The 20,122-nt window shown below is 47.8% G+C and overlaps 9 protein-coding genes across 9 annotated transcripts; 5 read left to right on the forward strand and 4 right to left on the reverse strand.

The window, feature by feature from the left end:
* Positions 1-211: 211 nt before the first annotated feature.
* BU24DRAFT_426656 (uncharacterized protein) lies at positions 212-764 on the reverse strand. The gene has a single exon (XM_033529021.1). It carries the CDS (start codon positions 717-719, stop codon positions 303-305), a length of 417 nt encoding a protein of 138 aa, XP_033379919.1. The 5' UTR covers positions 720-764; the 3' UTR covers positions 212-302.
* A 458-nt stretch (positions 765-1,222) lies between these two features.
* BU24DRAFT_495735 (uncharacterized protein) lies at positions 1,223-3,670 on the reverse strand (the record flags this gene model as incomplete). Its single annotated transcript, XM_033534152.1, has 4 exons — positions 3,561-3,670; positions 3,026-3,506; positions 1,367-2,974; positions 1,223-1,312 (listed from the first exon to the last, which is right to left on the reverse strand). The coding sequence occupies exons 1-4, from the start codon at positions 3,596-3,598 to the stop codon at positions 1,223-1,225; spliced, it is 2,217 nt and encodes a 738-aa protein (XP_033379920.1). The 5' UTR covers positions 3,599-3,670.
* A 248-nt stretch (positions 3,671-3,918) lies between these two features.
* On the forward strand, positions 3,919-5,396 carry BU24DRAFT_398198 (MFS general substrate transporter; the record flags this gene model as incomplete). The annotated part of the gene is made up of 2 exons (XM_033525375.1): positions 3,919-4,385; positions 4,437-5,396. The coding sequence occupies exons 1-2, from the start codon at positions 4,041-4,043 to the stop codon at positions 5,394-5,396; spliced, it is 1,305 nt and encodes a 434-aa protein (XP_033379921.1). The 5' UTR covers positions 3,919-4,040.
* An 826-nt stretch (positions 5,397-6,222) lies between these two features.
* Positions 6,223-6,690, forward strand: BU24DRAFT_466275 (uncharacterized protein; the record flags this gene model as incomplete). The annotated part of the gene is made up of 1 exon (XM_033532351.1): positions 6,223-6,690. The coding sequence occupies one exon, from the start codon at positions 6,223-6,225 to the stop codon at positions 6,688-6,690; it is 468 nt and encodes a 155-aa protein (XP_033379922.1).
* Positions 6,691-8,778: 2,088 nt separating this feature from the next.
* Positions 8,779-10,057, forward strand: BU24DRAFT_486322 (uncharacterized protein; the record flags this gene model as incomplete). The annotated part of the gene is made up of 5 exons (XM_033533413.1): positions 8,779-8,953; positions 9,063-9,295; positions 9,345-9,517; positions 9,568-9,607; positions 9,659-10,057. 5 exons carry the CDS (start codon positions 8,779-8,781, stop codon positions 10,055-10,057), a joined length of 1,020 nt encoding a protein of 339 aa, XP_033379923.1.
* Positions 10,058-10,220: 163 nt separating this feature from the next.
* BU24DRAFT_443856 (Clavaminate synthase-like protein) lies at positions 10,221-11,342 on the reverse strand (the record flags this gene model as incomplete). The annotated part of the gene is made up of 1 exon (XM_033530604.1): positions 10,221-11,342. The coding sequence occupies one exon, from the start codon at positions 11,340-11,342 to the stop codon at positions 10,248-10,250; it is 1,095 nt and encodes a 364-aa protein (XP_033379924.1). The 3' UTR covers positions 10,221-10,247.
* Positions 11,343-11,721: 379 nt separating this feature from the next.
* On the forward strand, positions 11,722-13,545 carry BU24DRAFT_443857 (MFS general substrate transporter; the record flags this gene model as incomplete). The annotated part of the gene is made up of 4 exons (XM_033530605.1): positions 11,722-11,759; positions 11,977-12,092; positions 12,147-13,080; positions 13,132-13,545. The coding sequence occupies 4 exons, from the start codon at positions 11,722-11,724 to the stop codon at positions 13,478-13,480; spliced, it is 1,437 nt and encodes a 478-aa protein (XP_033379925.1). The 3' UTR covers positions 13,481-13,545.
* A 502-nt stretch (positions 13,546-14,047) lies between these two features.
* On the forward strand, positions 14,048-15,088 carry BU24DRAFT_486340 (uncharacterized protein). Its single transcript, XM_033533414.1, has 2 exons — positions 14,048-14,313; positions 14,369-15,088. Exons 1-2 carry the CDS (start codon positions 14,076-14,078, stop codon positions 14,992-14,994), a joined length of 864 nt encoding a protein of 287 aa, XP_033379926.1. The 5' UTR covers positions 14,048-14,075; the 3' UTR covers positions 14,995-15,088.
* Positions 15,089-15,631: 543 nt separating this feature from the next.
* On the reverse strand, positions 15,632-19,860 carry BU24DRAFT_376862 (uncharacterized protein). The gene is made up of 4 exons (XM_033524630.1): positions 19,221-19,860; positions 18,599-19,168; positions 18,129-18,550; positions 15,632-18,081 (listed from the first exon to the last, which is right to left on the reverse strand). The coding sequence occupies exons 1-4, from the start codon at positions 19,765-19,767 to the stop codon at positions 15,667-15,669; spliced, it is 3,954 nt and encodes a 1,317-aa protein (XP_033379927.1). The 5' UTR covers positions 19,768-19,860; the 3' UTR covers positions 15,632-15,666.
* Between the last annotated feature and the right edge of the window lie 262 nt (positions 19,861-20,122).

Consider the following 20,122-nt stretch of genomic DNA (forward strand, 5'->3'; position numbering starts at 1 on the left):
GCTCGCTGCAGCTCAGGTAGATCCTGTACCTTCTTGAGCCACTTTTGAATGTTGGGATACTTATCGAGCGGCACCTGTGCAAATGCATGCTGGCGTACCCAAGGCTCGAAATGAATGTCGACCGCTGAAATTCCACCCGGTAGAACACTCTCACCATTCGTCCTTTTCAATTGGCCTTCCAAGACTGAGTAGCATCTGTCGGTCTGCTCTACATATCGATTTAGGGCATCTTCGTTCTTGGTGGCGTTGTAATGCCTAGGTTCATGCTTAGAAAGAGACCAGGGAAGAGCCTCGCAACGCTGCTAACAGACATACCTGAACCAGTTTGTCTGCCCTGTCATTGGGCCCAATGTCGTCAACAGGAAATACTCCCATTTCTCGAAATCGACAATATCCTGCTCACTGGGCTTTCCACCGCTGGCGCTTCTCGGTCCCAGCTTTTGACCGTCGGGATCATACCGTCTCCTGACGTAGTTCAAACATGCGCCGCTCTCCCAACTGACGACGCCATTGTTGGGATCCTCGAGTGCAGGGACGCGACCGTTCTCGTTGATTTTCAAGAACGTCGCGCCTTTGAGGCCCTTGGCTGGGTCGTCTCCAAAATCCCATAGCTTGACGTCATATGGAACGGAGAGTAGCTCCAAAGCAATGGCGATTTTGAAAGGATTGGGCCCCGTAGAGTGGGCGTGGAGAACAAGAGGTTTGAGAGATGAAGACATACTGGTTGTTTTGCGCTGGACTTGATGCTGTGCAGTGTGGTAGTAGGTCATCCGAAACTATATACAGTCTCCAATTTGGACTCCAACTACTCTCTCCAACAATTGTCCCCACTATTCGCCTCCAACGCTCACGTGACGATATGAATTAGTAATGTCTTCGATAGAATCTGAAGGACCTGTACTTTGGTATTTGTAATCTGTACTGATAATTCAATGTTTTGTAGAAAGCCCCATTGTTGGGGTTGGCAATTATTTCGTATAATCCACAATGAAGGGCTGCACATAGAGATATCTGATGGGGGTTTTCCCAACGCATTATTGTCAAGTCATTCCTTTTTAGGAAGGGCTCAACCGATAGGAAATGCTCGTGTCGTGCCAATTCATGTATTAGTCGTTGATGTATTATTGTTAAATGAACAATGGGATGCGATGATTACATTCATTTATTGTGAAGCTCAAAGATTGGCCATTTTGAATTAGCAACTGTTTTGGCTCCTCCAAGTTTACCAGAACGGTGCTTTCTCCATGATAGTATCATCTATTGACCAGTTCATTGGGTCTTCGAGATCAAAAGGTAAAGGGCCGTCTAATGTCTGTATGACACGTTAGAAAATGTTTAGGTTCCACGTACTGGCTGGGAAGCATACCATGAGATCCCAATCATCCATTGGGTTCGTATTTCCCCATGAGCTTACTGTGCTTGAGGACTTCTGCGGGCTGCCCTGCGCAGCTAGTTCCTCTAATATCGACAAGCAAGTATCAATCGATTCTTCAGCTTTTGCTATGATCAGTTGTGTCATCTCATTCTCGTCCAACCTTTGCCTAAGCCCGTCAATTTGAGCCACAATCATGTTTGCAAAAAGATGTCCTTTGATGTTTGTTTCTCCAGCTTTAATGGATTTGAGGTTCCACACTCGTAGTTCTTCCACGGCTGAAATCAGATCTGGTCGAATTGGCATTGAACCTAAACCTTCTTCCTCCTGCAATTGAGCTCGTACTTCGACCACGATTACTAATAGTGCTTGAATCGTGATGGTGCGGAAGAAACCAGAACCGCGACAAATTAACCGCGGTAGATCATTCAGCTCGGGCTTTTGTTGGTGGTAGTTGGCTGTTTGGGACGCACTCTGCGTTATTGACCCTCCCGCGTAAAGTATCCTGAGTGCTGACTCGACCGCAGCTTTTCTCGAGAACGCATAGCTCGCCTCCTGCATTGCATAGCCTAAGTATGGAGTATGTACAGATGAGAGATAACGATTCATCAGGTAGTCGACTGTATTGACCTCAAATATCGATTGTTTCGAAGTGGAACCCGGCTTATACTTTGACAGCGTGCGTCGTAGATCTTTCAGTTCTTGGTGAAGCTCTGAATGCAGCCGAAGAGCTTCCTGGTATGTGGGATTCGGGTTCAAGTCGTTCAAGAATTTGGCTATGGACAGTCTTGTCTGGAAAGATTTTCTCAATGCAATAGCCATAGAGGTTTGGGTGTACTCTGTCTCCGACTTTGGTGCTGGTTTCTCAGATTCCAGCAGATCCTCGTCATCAAAATTACCCGGAGGTTGAGTATCGAAGTCATTTGTGGTAATCAAGGGTGGCGCTCCGAGCATCAGACTTGATTGCAACGCCAACTCAAGGATTGTGTTCCACAACCTTCGGCGCATCTCACAACAAAGTCTCGTCCTACTCGGTATCTGGGCAGGGTCACGGTTCAAGCCCATATAGGTGGCAATTCTGAGCACGGAACCAGCAGAAACCCATGTGTAGTCTCCCCCAACGTTAACGAATTCCCGCGCGAGTAAATGTAGCAAATGTGTTTGCAAGTATTGAAGGCCAAGTCTTGATTTGAACTCCGGCTCTGAGAGCCAAGTTTGCGCCTCGTATATCCACCGTAGTGCCGTTTCGCGTAATGAGAATGTATCATCGTAGAATATTGCGCCCAGAGCCAGTACCAACTTTACTTGGACAAGGAAAGCGATATCATACTGGGTATCAGGAACCCAGAGCTTTTCATAATCAGCGCGGAATAGAGGAATGTGAAGAATCCGGTAAACCCTTTCTATCGTACGGAGATAGGATTCGATCAACTCATCGGCAACCTCCTTTGTTGGTAGGGTAGTCGTGGGCGGCAACGGCCATGGCGGAGTTCTCTGTGCTTTGATGACTGTGGCCAACGACTTGCACTTTCGCAATCCGGATATCCCTTTAGAAGATTCATCGCGCGTGGCCGGCTCAAATCTTTCGAGTACATCCTTGAACTAAGTAAAGTTAAATTAAGTAGTGCGCAGAGCGTGTACAATGGAACTCACTAAAGCGGCCGTATGGATCCAGTGACTTTGCCCATAGAGACGCGTCTTATGTGTAATACTACGAGGAAGCCATTGAGGATGTCCGAAGACAGAGCTTCCATGCACTGTGAAACATCCAATAGGTCCAATATCTAGTATTTCTGCGTGGGATGAGCTAGGAGCTGGAGACGGGGCCACTGCCGAGGAACCTCGAGAAATCTGTTGTTCAAGCTGTTTGATCTTCTCCTTCAGGGATTGAAGTTCGAGTATAGAAACTTGATCACTTGAAGCCCCCGAACTACTGCGCATCAATGGCGTAGAAGCATTTGATACTCCAGCAATGGCAGTAGTGGGAAGGGAGGTATCGCTTGATAGCGTGGATTGGCGTTGTGCTAGTGCTGGGTGGCCTTCGTATCTGCAATCGGTCTTTGATTTGGTACAGTGATTGCATGGCTGTTCTCTGTTGCATCGAACCTTACGCTTCCTGCAACTCGTACATGATCTGCATTGCCGAGTTCAGCATTTGGTGTATTTTGAACAGTGGAGCCATACATACACCGCAGGTCGCCGGCGCCGGCGCTCAGGTTCTGTCATTTTTCCTGCGCACAAAGCTTGACGGATTTAAGCCGGGTTGTCCAAGAGTTGGTGATGTGAGACGGAGAAATCTAAGGCATGTATGTTTGTATTGATGGGAATGTGAAAATGGTGCTTCTGTCGTCCCTTATTCCGACCAATCTTTTTGTATGCCCGAGTCCTAGTGGGTCCGTGAAGACGCCAAGGAGGTGGCTGATTGGATTTCTTTCTGCACTTATGGCTCATAGCGCCCACCATTTCCCTTCCGACGCTCAAGTATCTCCGGACACCCGACACCGAAATACATCAATTGTCGGATCATCAGTACTTTCCGAATATATGGATCATACAATATAAGGTGTTCGATGCCAAACAGTCATGCTTCAAATACAAGCTTTTCTTCGTTATCGGTGGTCATCCCCCAAGCAGCACATTGTTCATTAATTCTAGCACACCCTACACAATGAATGCCACCACTTTGGAACCAATGCGGAATAACTCAAGTTTGAGCAAACGTCTAGAGAAATGCCAAGAACCATCTGTAGCCACCAGTGACACAATTGCGGATTTCGATACTGCCCCAGATGGTGGAGTTCAGGCATGGCTGGTTGCAGCTGGTGGTTCGAGTATTTTCTTCTCCTGTTTGGGGTTTGCCAATGCATTCGGAACTTTCCAACAGTATTACAAGTCACATCAACTCAGTGAGCGATCAGAAGACCAGATTGCTTGGATAGGGTCATTGTCTCTGTTCTTGACCTTTCTAGTCGGAGCGATCGGTGGCCCACTGTTCGATCGATATGGCGCCTGGGTTCGTTTTATCCTCCTCCTTATCTGATTATTCTTTAACACATCGTGATAGATGATGCGACCAGCCGCTGTTCTATACATTCTTGCTGTCATGATGACAAGTCTGTGTACAAAGTACTGGCATTTTATGCTTGCTCAGGGGATTCTACCGGGTATCTGCTCTGGTCTACTCCAGTTCCCGGCCATGACGGCCGTGTCTCACTGGTTTGACAAGAAGAGAGCCGCAGCACTTGGTGTAGTAGTGGCAGGCTCTTCTCTTGGTGGTGTTGTCGTCCCGATTGCTTTGTCCAAGATGCTCAACGGCTCATCTTTGGGATTCGCATGGTCCGTTAGAATCATCGGATTCCTTATAATGCCCTTCCTCTTATTTTCTTGCTTCGCTGTGAAGCCTCGCCTTCCACCACGTCGGACAAACTTCTTCATTGGCGGAGCGTTCAAGGACAAGGCGTATACCCTCCTCATCGTATCCATGTTTTTCATGTTCCTCGGCATGTTCACTCCCCTGTTCTTCATTCCAACATACGCTGTCTCGAGAGGGATCGATCCAACATTGGCGTCATATCTGCTTGCTATCCTGAACGGTGCCTCGACCTTTGGACGCATCATACCAGGAGTTCTCGCGGATGTTTATGGCCGACTGAACATGTTTGCTTTCGCCGGTCTCAGCACAGGAATTGTGGTTCTCTGCATGACTGCTGCTAGGAGCACACCTGGACTTGTTGTTTATGCTATTATATTTGGTTTTACTTCTGGTGCGATCATCTCCGGAGCTTCAGCCGCATTTTCGGTCACCGTCAAGGATATTCGCAAAATGGGCACGTACATGGGAATGGGGATGGGTGTTGCTTCTTTGGCTGCCCTGATGGGACCTCCGGTAAATGGCGCTATCGTCCATAAGTACGGGGGATTCCTGGAGGTAACAATCTTCAGTGGTATCATGAGCCTGGTTGGAGGAATAGCAGCGCTTGGGGCCAAAGCTGCCACACCGAAAGGTATTCTTGGTAACATATAGTGCACTGTCAGACACTTCTTCCATCCTCCCTCTTACAATGTTAGAACATATCGGAAAGGAAAAGCATCTTTCCGACAAATCACCCCCACTCTATAGTCTGTATCAATAAAAGTAGATTCTCTTAAACTAGCTCGAGAAATATGATCCTAACATCATAGTACAAACATAAAATTGAAAACCATGCGAACATAAGTGCTGTTTAGTGAATATTCGAAGAGAAACACGAGTGTAGTCAATAAATCACTAATCTTGCAATCAGATAAACAACACCTTGTGCCTACTTAAACGATAATAGTGCCTGTTGGTGGCGTGCAATTATTGGTGAGCAGGATGAGACGTATCAGTGCGAGAATAATATGACAACCAAGACATCCACATAAACTACATGTGGAGACGGGATTGGGCTTTCACGCATAAACCAACAGAATACGAAGCGTAATATGATGTGGCGCCTTCAACAAGCTGAAGCGATGTGGTTTTGAGGTAGCGAGGCTGCCCACAAGCTCCGATGCACATAACCGAAGGTCCTTGGGTGTGGAATGGTAGGCCAGGCAGGAATAGACACGGCTTTGGTAGAGGGGGGATACATTGACTTTTATAGTGCTTGATCACTCGGAGCCGAATACTACTGCTGACGACCTAATCTAGAAGTGCACGATTCATATAAGTTCATATAACTAAGTATTGGATGTCTTCGCTAATTTTAGAAAGTAATCTATACGTGCTCCTTTGCAGCACGAATCGAACCTCGGACAAGTATCCAGTTGTATATAAACCACTACAACAACAAGACTGAAGAGGCCTCCATCAATGCTGTCATTCAAACATGCACTTCCTACGGGTAGCTAGTGTCGCTCTCACTGCAACTCACGTACTGGCCATACCTCTGGCAAGTCTAATGGGATCGAAACACAATCTCTACCTGGTTACTTGCACAACTTCCAGCGATGCGGATTACCCATTGTCGAGATACACAGCTGTCGCATATTTCGCAAACGGTCCGATAGAACTCAGTCAAAGTCTGACCCAAATAGGGACTGTCGATCGACCCGCACAACCCTGGGAAGGGACGCTGAAGGTGGCCAAACTGGGAAAGACGAGTGCGTTTAGCTCACGCATCGATGCAGATGCCGCAAAAGCGCAGAAAGGATCCATATCGGGAACGGCGGTTTTAGACAACGAGGATTTCGTCTGCTTCAAAGACGGACAGATAGCGTTTTCTGTAACCGACGATTGGAGCGAACAGCCATACACGTGCAAAACAGATTATTGGTGTCCGTCAATTCTAGTCTGAACGGGTAGTACGATAAGAGCGGTTCAGCAGCGCCATGTTCATGATGACAATTCATCAATTGAGGAACGACGGTGGTGTGCGGGCTCCCAGCGAAATATATACCGATGGTAAGTCTATCCAAAGGCTAGCCATATTCATCATGTGTTTCTAATACCGAACAAGAATTTACAGCAGATAATTTCACAATATGAGTTAAAGGTTCATATGATTGATCTTAGAAGCGATCGATAGGAGTAATAGTTGATACCAGGGTACAATAGGCGTTTGCTTTGTTTTCGTTAGAATGTAGATCATCCTGTTTTTCAATAGTCTAGTGCACGAGATTTATATGGTTCTCTTCTTCGAATGACTTATTTCCTCAGCGCACTGGATCTAGGAGACTATCGCCATTGTGTGCTATCCTCTTAGAAGAATGGAAGACGCTGCTGTTGCTTCTTTGATTGGTTGTCGTTGCCTACCGTGAAATGTAACGTGTCTGAAACTGTCAAGAGCCACAAAAGGAATAACAGAATAGTGTTCAACAATTCCGGAAACTAAAATGTAATTTTCAACCGTCACCCACATAACATTCATATTAGTGAATCCTGACGTCAAGCTAGGGAGCGCACGGGGCGTCATTGATACCACACCGCCACGTGGGTTTTGATGATCAACTCAATTTCCACTCTCATCAACTCGCCGTTCTCCATCTAAGCTATTGCGGTATGGTATCTAGGTAGGTAGGTAGGTTGGAAGGTCACTCGGAGGCCACGTGATAGACGAACACTAGTGTATTTCAGATGAATACCTTAGAATGGGTCATGGGGCCCCATTCACCAACCTCCTAGCTGGAATCAACAAGATGACTTGCTACCCACCCATGTCTCTCCACCCATTTTGGGCCATGCTTACGTCGTTCTTAACCTGGCAGGCGTCTTTGTGTAATGGTGAATATGTATTGTTTTGTTCCATCAGGATATCAGACAGTCCTTGATCACGAGTATAGACCAAGTCTTACTTTGTTATGAGAGACCCCCTAATGACTAGCACCAGATGTTGCAAGAAGTTTTCCAGTTATTGGAGGAGTGGAATGTTTCTCTTACGATCGCGTCGATAGTGATCCTTGTGAACTACTTGTGTCCTACTCGACCAAGTTCTTCGTCCGAAACTATACGACTATCGTCGTCGCTTTACCTACACAGCTAAAAGAATGGTAGTACCACTCACAGCAAATTCGAGGAATATTGAGAGACCACATCCTTTTGGGAAGATCTATGCCACAGAACACTGTGATAGAACGTGGATTCTTGCTAAAGTTATCTACAGACCCACAAAAGGTTATGGACGAAAGGAAGACGATAGTCATGCTTGGCTGTCAGTCATCCGGTAAGGACGGACGGTAGTTGCAGATGTTGCGGCGTTTAGATAACGGCAACGAACATCATCGTCTGCCACAACCATGACAACCATGGGACATGGGAGGTATGGGTATTGTATATGACTACTGAACGCTGCTAGTGCTACAACTGAAAGGTCACAAAGTTTGCTGATCAACCCATATCACCTAGAATCATGCCTTTTGAAACTGGATGAAGTATCCAAGTCTAGGGCGTGAAAGGTAAGCAAAGCCCCTTGCCCGAAGCAGAATATCTGTACTAGGAAGTGATTCGGCACTTTCACCATTGGATTCTGCGATGTCAAATAATAAATTGCGCTACATAAATCACCCAGCTTGACGTCGTGGTATATCATCGAACAACGAATGACCTAGGGCGACTCTCGTAGACCCCCAAGCGCTCGGTGAGGGATTGGTTAGTTGAGCTTATCCGTGCAAAATGCAACGCCAGAGCGACCAGCAATGGCATATTAGAAAGCGCACGATCGTCGTCTTCAATATGAAGAGCTAGGATAATGCGGGGAAAACCAATGTGGTGGATACTGTCACGAATTTGGATAAACGAGGGATAAACATATGGTCCCTGCACATGGCAGTATCCCTGATCAACGCATGATAAAGGGAAACTCGGGATCGAAACTTGATAAACGGTTGATGTAGCCCCAGCGGACGCGCTTTTCAATGCTCCCCTACCATTGAATATCGTTAACAAAATGAGACTCAACGCAATAGTCCTAAGTCTTATCGCGCCTTCACAGGCGGCTCTTCGATTCGGATGCTCTACAGTGAGCATCCAGCGCCTTGATCCTTTAGTCGAGCCTGGGAATACGCCATCAGCGCATGTTCATCAGATTGTCGGTGGAAATGCTTTCAATGCGACCATGGAAGGTGATATCGGCGAGCAAGCGACATGCACAACCTGCACCTTCTCTGAAGACTTTTCAAACTGGTAAGCATCGTCCACTGATCAAGTAACACAAACACTGACATCGCATAGTAAGATTATTATATCAGTCATCGCGAGCAACTCTTATATCAAACCATACTGACGATTCCACCATAGACTGGACTGCAGTCATGTTCTTCAAGCATACGAATGGGTCGTACAAGCGCGTGCCCATCATGCAGAATGCAGCATTGCCTAATGGAATCAACGGCGGCATGACTATATACTACACCCAGCACGACTTCAACGGCAACGGGAAGGACAAGATTACTTCCTTCAAGCCTGTTCGTAAATGACTTCAGTCCTTTGCAGTGCTTCTCTAAACTCTGCTAGGGATTTCGGATGACTGTCGGTTCTCCAACGACGCCTACTCTTGATGCAGCCAAGAAGAATGTCGGCCTACGATATGTTTGCTTGAATGATAAAAACACTAGATTTCCCGAACTTCCAGATTTCCCACCAAAGCCCTGCAAGGGAGGCATCATGACTGTACACCACTTCCCCTCGTGAGTGAAGCCAGTCCCATATTGGTTATGGCGCGACTAAAGTTTAGCAGATGCTGGGACGGCAAGAATCTTGACTCTCCAGACCACCAGGTAAATGTCCGAGACAAGGCCTTTCCGATAGCCATGCTAAATACAAATTAGTCCCACATGTTCAACACAGGAAAGGAGGCCTTCCAGCCCGCCGGACCATGCCCAGCCTCTCATCCCGTAAAGATGCCTCAGGTAGCCTATGAAACGCTTTGGGACACTGCTCAATTCAAGGATATGTGGCCAGCTGACGGTTCTAACCCATTTGTGTTGAGCTTTGGCGATCAAAAGGGTTACGGCACGCATGCCGACTACTTGTTCGGATGGAAGGGCGATTCTCTGCAAAGGGCTATGGATTCAAGCTGCATGTTCAATGCTTGCGAGAACGGGAAGCCTCTCAAGTCACAATCGGTCGCTGAAATGAATAAATGCCAGGCTAAGAAGCGCGTAACTGAGAATCTTGATGGATGTAAGTCATCAAATAAAAAGATTTCTTGTCAGGTCCAACACTAATATTAACCGTCATAGGGATGGACGCACTCCCAGGCTACAAGCCCATCTAGGCCTTTGGTCGAATTTAGGGTACTCAGTCGCTTCTCAATCGATGGGATTCTTGAATTTTTATTTGTTCTCTGTTCATTCGTTCCTAGATAAGACTGTACCTAATCTAAACGCTGCCGTATGTATGCAATTACGCCAATTCTCACGGTTCGTCCCAAAGACTGGCTAGTAATTTTCGCTCGCCAGTCCATGGTTCTCTTGCGTGTTGCACCGCGTGGTTGTCGAGTAGTATCACATCTCCCTTGTTCCACGTCACTAATGACCTTGTACTCTTGATGATTTCCACAGCCGTATCATAGTATTCACGAGGTATCAAGGAATCGTCGCCATAAAAGGCCGGTGGCTGGTAACGTCCATCCTTGTTGATGTGTGGAGGCTGTAATGTTTCAGCGTCGATGGCATTTAAGAATCTTGAAACTGTATTGTTGAAAAATGTGGTCTGGCCTGTATGCGGATGTTTCCTGACTGCGGGGAGATGCTGCCACACTCGAAGGTCTCCTAGGGGGTTGCTCTCGCTTTGATTCTCCCAGATCCACCTTGCAGTTGGGAGACGCTGAATCTCCTTCTCAATCTTTTGTCGCGCAGTTTCAGTGTCGTCTGTGTCGTTCACATGTTCGCCATATGCTTGCAGCACCGAATTTCCGGGAGATGTGGTCTGATCCCTTGATGAGTTGACGTAGAACAGTTGGTACTTGACCCCCTTCTCTTCGATTTCTTTGATGAACTCTGGATGCTTTTCTTTCAATTGCTGATACAGAATGATTGAATTATTGATGGGAGTTTCGCCGCCTGTGTCGGGCGCAGAAAAGCAGTAGAAAAACACATAGGCAGGAAAGTGAGGACTCAGTCCGAATTCATTGTGTGGATACACAGGCTGTGTGTTGGGTCCCTCGTTTGCGGTGGCAACATTTTTTGCCAGGATGGTTCGTCGCACAGGATTTCCAATGTCTTCATGAGGGACGTATCCAAATGAATGTGCGAATTGTGAAAATTGCTCTGCATTTTCGATTTTCAGGTCCTTAAAGAATATCGCTCCGTGCGTATTCAGCAGTGACCTAATCTTCCCTGTCTTTGATAAATCCTGGATTTCGGCGATAACATCGTGCAGGGGCGTTTTTGATTGGACTGGGGCGAGTGTAAAGGGGAAGACTGTACCCTTTGGGTAAGGGCTAGGAAGAAAGACCGTTGGCTTGTATTCGGCCTCTGCGAAGACTTGTGGCGCTGGTATTGAACCCATAGTAGTAGTAATAGTAGGTTTGTGCGTGTATGCAGGAGATCTTCTGAAGGAAAGTATAGCAGTGTATCATCGGGAAGGGAGAGCAGTATTTACATTTGCATCTTGTGAATAGTTCGATACCGATTCACTTTCACATACTCGTGGTTACAGGTTACCGCGTTTGGAGATGGCACAATCTGACCATGCAAGCACGAGATGCTAGTCTCCCCCTTAGGCGAAGCTGAACCACCATTAGCGACGATCCTATGGGCCAGACTAGAGGTCGCCACGAGGCTTGTGGGTGCCGATTTTAGGGGATCAAGGTCTGATTAAGGTTGGTACTTGGTGCTCGGTTATCAATTGGTGGTTCTTGACAGCCATCGCCTCATCAACAGTTCGTATGACGAGCGAGCAGCCAAGGCCGGCACGAGAAAACTTGTACGCCCGAACCAATGCAATCGCACCGTGTAATCGGTCTGGATCGTCAGTCGATTCAGTTCATGAAAATGCGGAAATAGTAGGAAACATAGGAGTCAATCCATTTAAAGAGAACAAAATTCCTCAACTAAAATGAAGATCATTGTGCTCAATCCCGTAGGGTCCTGTTGTTGAAGATGTCAGAACTTGCGAAAGACACGGAGGCCGACAATGGCAGTGTCACTTCGAAACCAGTCTCGCGATTCACTCGTTGGTATCGAAGTCCATTGTTCAATGTCATCATTGTCGGATTAATTTCATTCACGCAACCAGGAATCTGGAATGCGTTGAATAGTAAGCTCTCTACATTCCAAAACCAATGCAACACTAATTGCTAATTGAACGAAGACACCGGCGCTGGTGGTCAACAGGAACCCTATCTTGTTAATGGAGCCAACTCTCTGACCTTTGGCATCATGGTGTTCGGGTGCTCGATCTTCTCCATTCTAGCAAACAAATACGGTCTCAGGCGAATCTTGATCCTCGGAACTCTTGGTTATGCACCCTACTCGGCATCCCTCTACGTCAACAATCGCTATGGCACCGAGTGGTTTGTCTTGTTCGGAGGAGCCACGTGTGGAATCGCCGCATCTGCATTGTGGGCATCGGAAGGTGCCATCGCCCTTGGGTACGCGGATGTCAAAGATCGCGGAAAGTTCACTGGAATCTGGCTCGGTCTACGTGAGCTTGGTCAACTCATTGGATCCTCTATCCAGCTGTCGCTGAATGCGAAAAGTGGTGCCCGAGGCAAAGTTGGATATAACACATACCTTATCCTTATCGCCCTACAATGTTTGGGCCTGCCTCTTGCGTTGTTGATTTCGCCGCCCCAGAAGATCATTCATCGTGATGGGCGCAAAGTACCGGATCCTACGAAGAACAAGGCTGTAATGAAGGAGGTGCACAAGTGGTGGGCACTGCTTAGGAAGAAAGAATTCTATTTGCTGATTCCCATTCTTGTTGGCTTCAACTGGAACGGTACCTACCAGGGAATCTACCTGACCAAGTACTTCTCCGTCCGAGCTAGGACCCTGGGCGCACTTAGCTCTGGTCTCGCAGCGACCGCAGCGAATATCATTTGGGGCTGGGTATATGATTTGAAGGTCGTCAGTCGACCCACCTTAGCCAAAGTCACATGGTCCGTCTTTTCGGTAATCATGTTGAGTCTGTTCGCGTGGCAGGTCGCGAATGAGAAGCTGTACGCGTCAACGGTTCCAAAGGTGACATTGGACTGGAGCAACCCCGGATTTGGCCGTGCATTTGCTGTTAATGTGCTTTTCAGGTAAGCATTATTCATGGCGCTTCCAGGTTTCTCAATATTAACTGTCTTTAGGTTCATGAACGAGTCTCATTACATGTTTGTTTACTGGATTCTTGGTACCTTTTTCGATGACATCGAGACACTGACGCTCGCTGTTGGATTGATGCGATCATTTGAATCGGTCGGTTCCTGTCTATCCTTCGGTATCGGAGCAGCAAAGGTGCCACCAATGGTCAATTTGATTGTCGCCTTTGTCATGTTCGGTATCTCTATTCCTGCAACATTTGCCGCTACTTGGTTGGTCCCCGAACGACCAGTCGATCTTCGAAAATTGGAAGAAGACGATTCATCTATCGACACAAGCAATATACAGCCCAACAAAGCTATCGTCGCTGCTGCTGCCGACCCCGCAAACGTCTAAGGTGATAGTGCCAGGTGCTACAAAACCTGCTTCTAGAGGATACCCGATTCATCTATGTAAAGATCAATTTATCTACCGAATAGTATCGGATTCTTACCTCACGCTGATTTTGATCTTCTCTTCTTACAACCGGTTGTCGTCCCCGGAGAAAAGAGGGTCCGCTTTCCCTGCGCTCCTTCCCATCCCATCAACCACGTGATTTCAACCCACATCTGTCAGTGAAGCATTTCTCCGCATCGTGAATTTCTTTCCTTTCTTCTCCTCATCTCCATGCGGAATGTCTCCAATGGCTTGCGCACGCTCGCTCTGAAGATTGAACCCTGTGGATCAGCCTAGGTTGCTTCCCGTTGAAGAAGCACCTCTGTGTACCTTTAGTTACACGGAGGCTAAAGATCCCACGAGTCAAGAAATTGCACGAGTGGTCATAGTTTGCCTCTATTCAAAAAGGCATCTCTGTAGACCTTAGGGAATACGGAGAATAAAGATCCACTGTAGACCTTCGGGATACAGTGTCACTCCTTGGGCAGGGACACATTTGTGAAGCTGCCCTTTTTTTTTTCTCCTCCTCAAACACATTTTGTGTGAACGCTTTGATATGTCTTCATATCAAAACCCCTCTTCCCTCATGGGACCCCATGGGCCAGACAACCCTTCGGGAGGACAAGGCCCAAAGTCTCGACATCCGAATCCCAACAAGCGTAGACGGGATGCGATGAAAGCTGGAGGCCAGCCAGAAAACGATTTCGAGCGTGAGTGGCTCCGAATGCGTCAACGCAACGCTGTTACGGATCGTTACGTGCCTAGGAGTTCTCGCTGGGATGAGCGAAGTCGCCGTAGGTCTCAGTCGCCACCTGAGCCTGCTTCTAGAAGGCGATCTATTAGTCGTAGGCGGTCGCGATCGCCACGTTCCCGTTTTCATTACGAGATTCGTGAAGATTCCCGCATGGACTCTTATCGTAGCCGTGATGATGCGGGCAGACATGATTCCTATAGGAGTCGAAGAAGTTCTCACAGGCATTCGCGAAGACATGATCGCTCTAGAAGCCGGTCAAGGTCGGTTTCCCATAGCTGTAGACCTTCGCGGAAAGATAGGTCCTACAGGAGCCGATCAAGGTCCATTTCCCGGTGTTGCAAGCATTCGCGGAAACGCGATCGCTATAGGAGCCGGTCAAGATGCATTTCACGTCGCAGGGAGTCGCGGAAACATGATTGCTGCAGAAGCCGGTCAAGGTCCATTTCCCAATGTTGCAAGCATTCGCAGAAACACGATCGCTGTAGATGCCGGACAAGATCTACGTCACATCGCAGGGAGTCGCGGAGACACGATCGTTACAGGAGCCGATCAAGGCCGGATTTCCGTTCTCATAGGTACTCACGGAGAGACAGATCCTATAGGAGCCGGTCTAGGTCGATTCCTCGTCGCAGGGAGTCGCGCAGACAAGATAGTTACAAGAGCCGGTCCAGGTCAAGCTCTCGTTCCCTCAGACATTCGTGGAAGCACGATCGCCGCATGAGCTCATCGAGGCCTAATTCCTCTGTTGATAGGAGATCGTGCAGAGGCGGCGGCTCCTGGAGTCGGTCAGATCCAAAAGGGAGAGTTCGTGGGGCTCGGGGTTCATCATCCCACGATGATAACCGATCTCGAGTCACTCCAAAGAAGATAATGTTTCAGGACATGGCCTTTCAGACGACGAGAAGTCCGCAGAAACCTGTGACACAATCGCAACCTAGGCGTCGAAGCCAAACTTGGAGTCAAGGGATCAATGGTGGAGGAGGTTCACCACCACCTGCGTCACCCAAAGCCATCCTTCGGATAGATGAAAACACCCTCCAACTCTTCGATAGGTGTGAGGAAATTATAAAGGCTGAAAACACGATCGCACCGTGGAACGGCTAAAGGGAACTGCAATTGCTTCCTTCGTATCTGACGCATATTAGCGTCCACTTCAATGGGCAATGTTCGTCGCCGACCATCCCCAACAGAAAGGTTTATGGCCTTGTAGCATTATTCTTCCTTGCCCATTCAAAGCTGGATGCCGAACAGTATGGTGATTTCTAGTATAACAATATAGAGCTTGGAATACGCAAATGCAGCACAATCCATTTGAATAGCTTATCCTATCTACCCAGCCTCTAAGACATTGAAATACTGTTGATTTCTTTCATTAGATCGTAACTGCACTACACTAGTTACTCGCTTCTTGAGCAAGCTGAAATTGACTAACAAATCTCCTCTCAGCCCCAGTATTGCTCGAAATAACAGCTTCAGATACGCCTAGTTGGCCTGTTCCCCAAGCTCCACCCCCAGGGGTGTCAATAACGACACGGTCTCCCTTCGATGCCCTAAAGTCTTTCCTGCCACCGAGCCGACACCACCTTCCACCATGCTTTTTCACGATGTAGTTGACACCCGACTTTCCATCCTCGCCACCATGCATACCGTACGGTCTAGTGACACGACGTTCGCTGACAATAGAAGCCCCCACGTCTCTCTCAAATTCATAGACACGACGGATTCCGTTACCGCCATTCCACTGTCCTTTACCCCCGGAGCCTTCACGAATGCTAAACTCTTGGAGAATAACTGGGTAGCGTTTCTCGAGCATTTCAGGGTCGGTAATTCGGGTGTTGGTCATGTGAATATGTACTCCACTCGTACCATTCCATCCTGGACCCGCGCCAGACCCTCCGCAGATTGTCTCTCCAAACCCGAATCCAGAATCCGGGATGGCATTACCGTCGACATCATAATCTGTGTTAATGCCAAAGGAAAACACGTTACAGTCACCTTGGCTTGCAGCGCATGCGTCGAAGGCTTTGATTACTACGTCGGTAACACGTTGTGAAGTGATAGGGTTACCTGCGCATACGGCCGCTTGAGGAGAGGGATTCAATATACTTCCTTCAGGAATTGTGAAGTCTAGCGGACGCAGACACCCTTCATTCAACGGAATGTCTTCATTGATGAGACAGCGCAGGACATAAAGAGTGGCGCTGCGGGCGATTGCTTGCGGGGCGTTAAAGGAGTGGAAGCCTTCCTCTCCCGTGCCGGTGAAGTCGAAGTGAGCGGAGCCATTGTTGGGGTTGATAGTGATTTCAAGCTTGATTGGTGTGCCGTCATCCATATGATCGAGCGCGACCAAGGGCTTGCCACCATGCTGTTCATACGTTTTCTTCATAAACTTCCGAACACACGCCTCAGCATTTGAGGTGATCGCGTGCATGTTAAGATGAACAGAGGCAAGTCCTCGCTCTTCAATCAGATCAGACAGAAGCATAGCGCCTTTGGCATTTGCAGAGACCTGTGCCTTCAAGTCATTAATATTATCAGCCAGTTTCCTAGTGCCTGAACAGCCTGGAAACTTGGCGGGTTCCTCCAGCAAAAGTCGGGTAATCAATTTCTCGTCGAAGGTCCCATTTCGAACGAGAAAGTCGGAAACTATCATTGCTCCTTCTTCGAAAAGCTCCACGCTTCCGGCAGGCATAGATCCCGGCAGGATACCACCAATTTCTTGATGATGGCCTCTAGATGCGGTGTAGAAAATAATGTTCTTGCCGTCTTTGTCGAAAACCGGGGTTACGCAGGTGATATCGGGGAGGTGAGTGCCTCCTGATATAGGATGGTTCGCTACAATCACGTCCCCAGGTCTTAGTTGACCTTCGTACCGTTTGTGTTGGTACATAACAGCTTGCTCCATACTGCCAAGATGCACTGGAACATGCGGCGCGTTCGCAACTAGTCTACCGTCTGGGCTAAACAGTGCACAGCTGAAATCCAAACGCTCCTTAATATTAACAGATACACTTGTTTTCTGCAGAGCATGTCCCATTTGTTCAGCAATGCTCATGAAGCGATGTGCCATGACCGTGAGTTCCACGGGATCAACAGCTTGAGGTACAGACTCCTTCTTCTTCTCGCTGGCTGCGATGTTGCTCTCAAGCTCCAGGACTACATGACGGTCCAGTATGAAGGCCTTGGCCTTTGGCGGAACAACAATAGTTTGAGTGTCGTCTAGAATTATCGCAGGGCCTTGGATCGAGTCACCTGTGTTGAGAGATGAAAGATAGAAGAGCGAGGCCCTGGTCCAACCGTCTTCGAAGAAAATCTTTACTTCATTGGACGCCTTCTTGATCGAAACTGGGACAGGTGGAGTATCCGAAAGCTGCTTATCGAGATCCAATTCCGGCTCAGTGGATGACCCCTGGGCCGTTGCACGAACGCGCACGTTTTCCACAAGAATCGCGCGGCCAGGCATTATGAATGAAAATTGTCGCTTGTGTTCAGCAATGAATGCTTCTTCCCAACCTCCAGATTCAGGTCGAGGCACCATGAAAGTCGTGTCTGATCCATCGTATCGCAAATTGAGGAAATGTTCAAACGATAAGTTTCCATTGAAACCTTCTTTGGCAAGTTCCACTGCACCTGCCTTCTCGAGATCAGCAAGACGATTGTCCAACTCTTCCAGCGACGTAGAGAGCGTCATCGAACAAGGTTCTTGAAGATCTCGAACTACGTGTGCGAGAGCCATTCCGTAGGCGGAAAGGATCGAAGAGTAGCGATGAATGAAGATCCGATCGATTCCAAGATTTGCTGCGATTGCCTGGGTTGAATTAGTAAATGTCAACTCCCACCGCTTCCGCTACTCACACAAGCATGCTGTCCTCCAGCTCCTCCAAACACGGCAAGATCATGCTCGGATGTTCGGTATCCCTTTGCTTCAGTCAATGATCGAATAGGCCGACACATAGTCTCATTCGCAACGTCTAAGAAACCCAGTGCCAGTTCCTCAACAGTCTTGGGTTTTCCACCCGCGGCTATCAGGTCCTTGTTAACCTGTTGCAGTAGCTTCTCAAAAGCTGCTTTGGATCCCTCGTAATCGAGCGGCTCCTTCTCGGACTTTCCGAAAATTTTGGGGAAATACTCAGCTTGGAGGCGACCAAGCACAAGATTTGCATCAGTGACAGTCAATGGGCCACCCTTTCTATATGCAGCGGGCCCTGGATGAGCACTCGCAGACGAGGGCCCAGCGAGGAAGAGCCCATTACGGTAAGACAGAATGCTTCCACCACCTGGAGTGATTCAGTATACTGATGGTTAAAGTTCCAGAATGAGCTTACCTGCTGCAACAGTATCAATTTCGAGCTGAGGTGATTGGATCGTAATACCAGCAGTGATTGACTCGAATGTGTGCTCCAAGGATCCTGCATACCGGGAGACATCTGTGCTTGTGCCGCCCATGTCAAACCCAATAACTGGCCTCTTCCGTGTGACGTCAAAGCATGTTTTGCTGAAACCCACCACGCCACCGGCAGGTCCTGAGAGAATTGCTTTCAGACCACTGAAGTTTTGCCAACCGACTAAGCCGCCGTCGCTTTGCATAAACTCGCAACGAGCGCCATCCTTATCCTCCAGATGACCCCGGAAGCCTTTTCGAAAGCCGTCGATGTAAGCTTTTGTCAAAGGGGTGAGATATGCATCTGCAGTTGCCGAATAGCCACGTGATATAGCTTTGATCATGGGAAAGATCTGAGACGAGATGGAAATTTGAGTAAAGCCAATTTTGCTAGCAAGCTCAGCCACTTGCAGTTCATGGTCTGGAAAAGTGTAGGAATGAAGCAACGTAATCGCGAGAGATCGGACTCCTTTATTGAAGAGTGTCTGAAGTCCTTCACGCGCACTGTCTATGTCTACATGCAGGTCAGCGTCGACGATATCTACATTTCATGGGTGTATACGAACTTAGGGGCTTTATGATTCGAACTGCCTCGCCTCCGATTCCAATTTTGAGATTGAAAGAGCTCCGTTGGGGATCTCTGAGACTACCCTTGTCTTCCGTTGAGTCATGAAGTGTTACTCGCTCTTGAATCTCAAGCACATCATCAAATAGAGTCTCAGGACGCCGAATATTGAGGTCGAATAATTTCGGGCGTGTTTGGTCCCCAATGCGAAGGAGGTCTTTAAAACCCTCTGTCACCACCAAAGCGCATCGCGTTGATGAACGCTCAAGAAGAGCATTTGTCGCTACTGTAGTTCCCATTTTTATCGATTCGATGTTGCTTGTATCGATCTGTTGGCCTCGGGGGATAGACTCTCCGGTAGCTTGCTCCAGAATTCTTCTAATACCCTCTGTGGGCGCGTCCGCATAGTTTGTTGGATCATTAGAGAGCAATTTGATCACAATATCTTCCTTCCCCGGTACAATGGCTAAACAATCTGTGAACGTGCCACCGCGGTCTATCGCAATGCGAATACCGTGACTTGGGGGTGGTGATTCAACGTGTGGCATGACGAAAGGTCTGTCCTAACCCACAATACAATAGGATCAAGAAGAATAGAGAAAAGAAACTATAATGATGTTTTCCATAGGCATCAAGTGCGTTCATTTTATGTTTCATGATGTAAGGCTATGAGCTCCAGCCGCATAAGCCGTTTTGGGTTTCCGTATCATCGGTAAAGATGTCCGATGGGTTCGGCAAACCTGACTCCGCCTTCGCAAATCAGCGGATAAGCCCATTCCGGTAATGTATTCTCCAAACAATGATTCCATTTCAAGTTGATGACACAACTTAATAAAAGCTAATAAGAGCTGTAATTCAAGTTGACATATGCTTTCATCCTTTTAGACCAAAGAGCCCAAAATA

The sequence above is a fragment of the Aaosphaeria arxii genome, assembly GCF_010015735.1.
Source record: "Aaosphaeria arxii CBS 175.79 unplaced genomic scaffold BU24scaffold_9, whole genome shotgun sequence".
Classification (NCBI taxonomy): Eukaryota; Fungi; Ascomycota; class Dothideomycetes; order Pleosporales; genus Aaosphaeria; species Aaosphaeria arxii.

Coding starts and splice junctions, on each gene's coding strand:
- BU24DRAFT_376862 (XM_033524630.1), bottom strand. CDS start 19,767: ATGCCACACGTTGAATCACCACCCCCAAGTCACGGTATTCGCATTGCG. Junction 18,551..18,598: donor AATTGATACTGTTGCAGCAG/GTAAGCTCATTC, acceptor GAATCACTCCAG/GTGGTGGAAGCATTCTGTCT. Junction 18,082..18,128: donor CTGGAGGACAGCATGCTTGT/GTGAGTAGCGGA, acceptor AATTCAACCCAG/GCAATCGCAGCAAATCTTGG.
- BU24DRAFT_426656 (XM_033529021.1), bottom strand. CDS start 719: ATGTCTTCATCTCTCAAACCTCTTGTTCTCCACGCCCACTCTACGGGG.
- BU24DRAFT_486340 (XM_033533414.1), top strand. CDS start 14,076: ATGTCTTCATATCAAAACCCCTCTTCCCTCATGGGACCCCATGGGCCA. Junction 14,314..14,368: donor CTGGGATGAGCGAAGTCGCC/GTAGGTCTCAGT, acceptor TATTAGTCGTAG/GCGGTCGCGATCGCCACGTT.